Raw genomic sequence first — 8,602 nt, forward strand, 5'->3', positions numbered from 1 at the left:
ATTTAATTCAATTAATGCATGAATTAAATATATAGCATTATCTGCTTTCCTACATGTAATTTGAATTACTGAGCTCGTCAGTTCAGTTGTATTAAGAATGTAACAAATGTAAGTGTAAAATAATTCGTACTACCTCTCTGGATATATAAATTCACTAGTGGAACACATACTCAATGGAAAAAAAAAACATTTGATATCATTGAATAAAACATATCATAATTGTACTACATTAAAATATCAGAAGGAAGTGAATTTCTCAAAATCAATTATTTAAACAAGATATTGGTACATGCATTTCTTTCTCTGAATTCAACTATAACATTTCTTCAAATTAAGCGCTTTAAATAAAGCAATTTTCTATTAATATTAAAAGAAATTCTTCTTTACAAAAACCTTTCCCCTCTATATTTTTGTGATGAAATGTGATAAGATGCATGTATATGTTAATTATCAGCCATAGGATATAATAATTATTTAGTCAACATGGATGATTAAACAATGGAATTAATATTAATTTTAATCAAGATAAAATTTAAAAGTCATAAATAAAATGTTTTATTAAAAAAGTGTTAAAATAATACATGCACTTAATGCCCCAAAGATATTTTCACCTGGGAAATAATAATTTAAGTCATCTTTTAATTCTATTTTCAATATGACGCTACAATTGACACGTCGCATTGGTTCTAATCGACCGAACACCTTCATCAAGCTACTAAATAAGTATATGAATGGATAAATACATAAATAGATAAAATAATTAATGATAATTATGACAAAATAAAAAGTTTGTATATAACAGTTTTACTCCATGTCGTACCCAAATATAAGATTTTTGCCGTTTAGAATTGCCAAGAAAGAAAGAGGAAGGCATGTCGGCCTTGGCTGTCTGATAGTTACATAAAACCTACACCTGTTATAATTTGAAGGAGAGTACTGCAGTATTACGCCATGTTGTTACGTCATTTTACTCTAGAGTCCCCTATATAAAGGGAGACTAACAAGTTTTCTTCAGTGTTCCACTCATACAAACCTAACAGACAGAAGGTAAGCAAAGCTAACTCCCCAATATTTTCTTAAGATAAGGACCTACATTTTTACAAGTTCTTAAACAGCCAACTTTTATTTTCAAAAAAAAAAATGAAATGAATAAATAGAGGAAAATTTAAATATATACATGTAGAATAATATACAAAATCCTCATAGGTAGATTGCATAGTAATTATTTTTTGCAATGTTTAGAATAGTTGAACTTCAATTTGATTAATATTTTTATCTTGCAGATGCGTTCATTCGTCGCCGTTGCAGCAGTTATGATGGCCGGTATTGCCGTTGCCATGGCAGAGGGATACGGTAGCAGCTACGGTAGCAGTTACGGAAGCAACTACGGAAGCAGCTACATGTCTTATCCTAACTACGGATACGGAAGTGGCTACGATACCGGATACGGATACGGAAGTGGATACGGACACGGAAGCAGCTACGGCAGTGGATACGGAAAGGGATACGGAAAGAAAGGTGGTGTACAAGCTGTTTATTACCCAGTCCCTTACCCAGTCCAACAGCCAGCTGCAGCTCCCCTTCCCCTGCCCCCAATTGGTCTTGGTGCCGGTTTGGCCGCTGCTGACAACAACGATAACGGTATCTTCGGTGGAAATGGCATCGGACTTCTCGGTAAATGAAGATTTCCTATTAACTTAAAATTGATTTTTGAAATATTTTAATTTTTTTTAAACAAATCTTTTTTTTCACCATCAGCTAACAATTAGATATCCAACACAGAAGCAATCAGAATATTAGAACATTTTATGTATTTTTTACAAATATTTAATATTTTAAACAATAATTCTATATATTTTGTTGTGATATTTTGTGTCATATGAATTTATAGTATCTTCTTTCATTCCTTTTTAGCTCTTCTTTTCCTGATCCCTCTGCTTTTCAACACCAACACCACCACCGGTTAAATGACCACGAGATTGATGTCGTCATCAAATTGAACGTCAAGAAGAGACTAATTTATATAAATTTATTTATTGGACAAAACTTCTGGTCTGGTTTTGTCATCCTCTGTTAGGTTGTTACCCTGTTGGAAAAAATAAAATTTGGTTAAGACACCAGTTCGCTCTCTTTTTATGATTTCTACGAATATTATTGTACAAGCATATGAAAGAATATTAAAAGAGTGGTAAATGGCAACCACGTCCCGCCTAATTAACTGATGCTCCTTTGGAGTTCATTTGAAAAAGAGACATACACTGTATAACCTCTTTTCATTCAGAAATCCACAGACTCTGTGCCAAGCACGATTGGATTTTCCAAAGTTCTTTGAGGCAATGAAAGTATTTTACTATGAAGAGAGGAATGCATATAAACGCATATAAAATGGCATAAATATTGGATACTTGATTCCTCGATGCTTGTCACTCACCTTGTCTTCCTCTGAGTGTTCCGAATCACTTTATCAAAAAAATCATCAAAGAACAAATGCAAGAAATTTATTAAATAAGTATATACACTACATGTATATCTCTATTATGGGAAATCTTTGAAGAAGGGATACCAGCAAGATGAAAAAGTACTTAGACAAAAAGCCGAAGGATTCTTCCACATTTATAATGTAAAAGAGATATAACTGTAAAAAAAGTCTTCCGATCTTTACACTGATTTTGTACAAGATTTGATGAGTGAAATTAGAATATAACTTTAAAAGAGGAATGCTCTTCAGCATTCAGTTTACTCTGTCATTTTAAAAAGTTGCACGTCTAAGTTCTAACTTGTATTAATAAAACTATAAGTAAAACTTGAATAGTTCCATTAAACGCAGTATTTTATTTTAATAGAGACAAATATTGAATAATCTAAAGCAAGACAATGCCATTTCTTTCAATCTCATCATATCAATATCAGAGATTTGCCATAATAACGGGATCGGTCGAGCATCATGTTAGAAAACACCTAGATTTGAAGACAGACAGATTAAAAAAAATTTCTACATAAGATAAAAATAAATAATAGATAATTCATGTATGATATAATATTTTTAAAAATCATGATAAAACATACCAGTATTTTAAAGTTTGATTATAACTACCCCCCTCTCAGAGATGCTATATTTGATAAATTTAGCTGTTATTGTAACATATTATACGAGGGTTGTCCAAAAAGTTCGTGGACAATGACGTTTTTGTTAAAATAAATGGTTCTATATAAATCTATTGTATATCAAAATATTTTTTATGAAAATCCAAGTCAGAATGATTTAATTTTTATTGATGGAACTTTATATTTTTGTAAAAATCGGGGTCTTTAAAGGTCGAGGATAGTGTGCACGAACCAAGGTTAAAATGCCATGAACTCTGATATAAAGTGTTCGGAATAAAATGATTATTTTCTATAAAAACAAGTCAAAGCGTAATGAAAATTATATGTAACACAAATAAAGAGGCTATAATCGCTTTCTGATATCTAAATTATCGCTTACTATATGGACATTGAAAATACTAAACTAAAACCGTAACAAGTATGTGTCAAAAATCGATAGAAAAAGCGACGTCGGCTGTCCGCACGGGGCAGCGTCCAATCAAAAAATTATGTTTTAATACGGTTGAAACGACGTAAGAGATAAACTATTTGTTAAAACAACCCAAAATCATTTAAATATTTTTAGTTTATTGATTTGAGATTGGTATATACGCATGTAATTTGCTGAAAATGGAGATTTCTATTCATGACGTTGTTATAAATCTAGCTCAGCGTCGGAGTTGGCTGTGCAGTTTGTGTATATAAACTGTTTATGTTGGTGACGCACGTAATTTTTTTGTGCATTGTTTTGAATTTTAAAATTTAAATTAATTATAATTTATACTTTAAAGATTATTGATAGCACTTGGAAGTGTGGCGCCATAAAAAAGAAATGTAGTGTCTGTCCATGAACATATGTTAAAATTCAAAATCCAAATGTTGAATGAAATTAGCTTGACGTCAGACTGGTCCGTGCGCATTATCTGCGACCTTTGAAGACCCCAATTTTTACAAAAATATAAAGTTCCATCAATAAAAATTAAATCATTCTGACTTGGTTCTTCGTAAGAAATATTTTGATATACAATAGATTTATTTAGAACCATTTATTTTAACTAAAACATCATTGTCCACGAACTTTTTGGACAACCCTCGTACATGTACGCACAAATGAACAAACGAATGCTTTTTGGACAACCGTCTGTTCGTACATCTCTTATCCGCAACTCCTCTCATACCACTGAATGAAAATTGATGCAACTTTCACAGAATCTTTATTACAATTGCCATTGTGCACTATTTTAACGACACATATTTTGGGTTTGCATTTATAACCATAAAAAATATATTTATTTATATTTTACAAGGGAATGTGATGGTGGAAATATCTTGCTTTGGATAGAAAAATGTTTTTGATAAGCATTCTGATGTTATAATATTTTTTTTTTAAATTAAAAGAGTTATGTATGAGTATTAAGTATTAATAAAAATGAGTGTTTTTGAAATCCTTTTTTAAAAATTTAAATGCACATCAAACTCCAAGGTCACATGGAAATCACTTTTAAAATAAAGTAGGCATAACAACAACCATTCAAAAGTAATTATCAGGTTAAAATCTTAAAATAGGCCATGGTTCCATGGCCAATATCAAAATTTATGTTGGCCTTTGAAAGACCTTGTCAAAAGGAATACAATTGTTGAATATAATAGCAATAGTTTCAACCATTCAATAGGTTTGGCCAAGAGGAAAGAGGCAAAATTGTTCAAACCCTAACGAAAGCTCTTGTCACAAGAAAAACAACAGCAAAATGAAAAAAAAACTGTTTAAATTAATAGTGAACATTCAAAAATGTTTGTCAAGGTTATAATAAAGTTGATTAGAAAATATCCAAGGTAAACTTTAAAGGTTCTAGATTGTTAGTACCCAAGAAAATTTCTTGTAACAAGAAATACACCTGTGAAATATGAAAGTCATAGCATATCTTACTAAAATTAGCTGATGTTAATGTTTTCCAAAGTAAGATACACTATAATGAATTTTTACAACAGTAAAGCCCTTTTCAAAAGGAAAGCAAATAAAAAAAAAGATAGACCCCTAGCACCAATGTTCAAAAGTTATGGTCATGTTTCATAAGAGGCATAAAATTAAATTTTGCAAAAGCGGGTCACATCAAACCCTCAATAAGGGATGACATATCCAAAGAAAAGTGAAAATTCCATATGACATGTGAATCACATGAGACAACTTTCTTTAGTGTTTTACATTTTTAACATTGTAAGAATCGAGACATGTGTATGAAGTTGTATGAAGTTACGTATAAAAATCCATCAATATTTGAATTCCTAAAGATATCACAATGGGTATTACATTAATTTGTTAAGTTGCATTTCATAATTCTTTATAATTTTTTCCCTGAATCAATATTATAAAACACATATATAAGCATTGCGGTACCATGAAGGACATGGAGATATCTTTTATCTGGAATCAGGTCAAAACGATTTAGCCAAAACTACACATTTTCACTTCAAATATTTTAAAAGGTCTGACGTTTTAAAATTGAAAGTTCGAGGAAAACAATACATCTGAGTAAATACAAAATATACTTTAGACATAAACCATTTATAAATTATGATATGATTGTCATGATTTTAGGGATACAATTACATGCTCTTTGCTAATCAGACGAATTGTCACATAACCGTTACATCAGATACCGTGGACCTATACCCTGGGGTCTGTCCATAACATTAAACCAGGAAGTCTTTACTCCTTATTGTCCGGTGTGTAGGGGTAGGAGCTTAACAAGCTAAGGTAAGATCTTTATGCAGAAATTTTATTATTTCTGTTTTTACTGTAAAAAAATACACTAAAAATAAAATGAAATTCATGTTAAAGTTTCTTTTTATGCGTATATTTTGTGCAATTAGAATGAACAATATTGTTGGAATGATTTATTTTTAAGAGGTCAAAATGCGAAATGAAATGTAGAAATTAATTTCTTTTTTTCCATAATATATACTCTGAAAATCGGACGATTTATTTGAGAGATCAATAAGATATACAATTTTAAAATTATATTAAAAAATGAAATGCATTGTATATGTAACAATGTTAAATTAAAGAAAAAAATATCGGAAGCAAGAATAAAGGGGGTTGGGGATCTTATTTTATTTTTAGTCATAAAAATTACTGTTAATTAAAATTTTTATACTATTTATCTTATTTCATTGATACTGTAATACGGGTTGTAAATAATTAATAATTTGTATATTCCTAAGTGTATCCAATAAACTTGTTTTTCATTTCGACTGTTGTTTTTTACCTTTAAAGAAAGCTAAAAAAAAACAGTCGAAAACATGTTACGTAATTATATAGATGCACTAATGTGGTCTAAGAAAACGAGTAAACATTACATTTATCCTTTCCTTTTTAATGAAAATGTCATTTTTTAAATATTTTGTGAAATTGATAATTATTAGTTTATTTTTTAAATAACCTTTTATCTCTCATCACGTTTCATTTATTTATTTATTGATTTACAATAAAATAGTTTCAAATAATTTCAAATATTTCGCTCTATTTATTATTATTAATTCATTGTTTTCAGATGAGCATAACGCTAATCGCCTTCCTAGCGGTTGTCTTCCTTATCGGACTACAGATTCCGTTCATTCGAGCATGCGCTATAATGATGTAAATTCAGACAGCATGATGGAGTGACCATACCTTGATTAAGCCATTGGCCTATATGCAGTATTGCTGAACACAAAGATCATTACAGACAAAGCACCAAACAACATGAACCGCTGATAGAACTTGCTAAATACGTGTTTTAAAAGTGTTTTCCTATTTTCAACATGTTCAACAGGTATTGAAAAAATGTACTTTATGAAATTTTATTATTTATTACATGTAACTTCACACGAAAGACTTTTATAAAATGTGTTAAATGAAGGATTTTTGTAAATAAATATATAAATATTTGCTATAAATTACCTCTTTTTCTACGAAAGCCCAGAAGGCTCATTCGAGATTCGAGTTTCCAAATACGAGATTCGAAATTCGAGATTCAAAATTCGAAATTCGAGATTCAAAATTCGAGTTTCGAGATTCAAGATCCAAACGAACCAATCAAAAGCGGGTTCAACATTTGATTACTCCCCTTTATTATGTTTTTACTATCAAGAAATATATCAAATGGGTCATTTGATTAAATTACAATGCAAGAAAAAGTGTTATATATATTAGACGTAAATTTTAATAATTAATGGATTTTTGATCAGCAAAAAATATATCAATTTATATTAAAGATTCTTAAATATTAAATAGATTACATATATCAGGAGTATATATATTTTTGTATCGTCAACTAATTTCCGGCCAGGAGGCGGTCGGCTCTATGATATGAAAGTTCGAAGTCGCTGTGCGTTTCTGCGGAGTTAAAACAATCTAAATAAAAAATATTTTAACATTAATATAATTATTAGTATATTAAAAAGAGCGTCTTAAGGTTAAAGAAGAACGCACCATAAACATAAAATTAAAAATTCTTATGAAGAATGAGGTAAATATTTCATCCAATCCTATTTATGTTTGAGGTGCGGAGAAAATTAGGACATGTGTTGGGCGTAGTCTAAAGCAAAGACCGCGTTATGTATATTACGCAATTTTACTTTCTCTATTCAAACGGGATTTGTTGTACGTATTTATTTTAAAATGACGTGTACATATGTACATATATAAACATTTGAAACATATGTTTAAATGTTAATTCATTAAAAGACTTAGCAGGCTACAGAATATTACAAGATTTGGCCCTTAGCAGACGAGGATAATGCATGTTTTACAATGTGCCAAGAATTTTCCCGCTACAACTCCAAGAGAAGAAATGTAGTGGCGGATCTAGAGGGACCATAAAAGGAACAATTAATTGGTTTGCGGCCGATTTTTGACGCTTGCGTCAATATATGTTTCTTGTCTTAATTTTTAGAAAAACACAGGTACGTGTGGACAATACCCCCCCCACCCCCATCCCCTTGATATTGAACCCCAGGGCTTATTTCTCTGTTATGTGTAACCTTAGAATACGAAAAAATCGCTGGCGTAAAACCCCCAGAATAATCGCTCAACCAAAAAAAAAAAAAAAAAAACAAAACAAAACAAAAAAACACAATTTATTACCCCACTTTACAAGAAAGAATGCTGTTTACGGAGAAAATGTGGGATTATTACGTGATGCAGAGTCAGTCCGATAGCATGGACATTGTATATTTAGAGACAGTGCAGTGGCGGATCCAGAGGGGGGTTACGGGGGTTGCAACCCCCCCCCCTTTTGGATTTGCAATTTAAGAGAAAGAGAAATAAGAAAGTTCCAATTTTTTCGTTGTGTTTTTACTACAGGAAATGTAAGGTGAAAGGCTAATGTTGTATTATATAAAGAAATTCGGTTGTAAAAACAAAATAAAAACCCTCCCTTTACAAAATAGGATTTTCAGGTTCGGAGATTTATTTTCCTTTCTTTTTCAAAAACTTTCTGGTAATGTATACAAGTACTTTTTCCCAGATTGATCAACG

General features: G+C 30.7%; 1 protein-coding gene across 1 annotated transcript; it reads left to right on the forward strand.

Annotated features, from left to right (window-relative positions):
- Positions 1–1,283: 1,283 nt before the first annotated feature.
- Positions 1,284–1,990, forward strand: LOC134280042 (holotricin-3-like). The gene is made up of 2 exons (XM_062762476.1): positions 1,284–1,674; positions 1,915–1,990. Exons 1-2 carry the CDS (start codon positions 1,284–1,286, stop codon positions 1,965–1,967), a joined length of 444 nt encoding a protein of 147 aa, XP_062618460.1. The 3' UTR covers positions 1,968–1,990.
- The last annotated feature ends 6,612 nt before the right edge of the window (positions 1,991–8,602 follow it).

This window comes from Saccostrea cucullata, unplaced genomic scaffold, assembly GCF_032062105.1.
Source record: "Saccostrea cucullata isolate Sc308-1 unplaced genomic scaffold, CSIRO_AGI_Scuc_v1 ctg119, whole genome shotgun sequence".
NCBI lineage: Eukaryota > Metazoa > Mollusca > Bivalvia > Ostreida > Ostreidae > Saccostrea > Saccostrea cuccullata.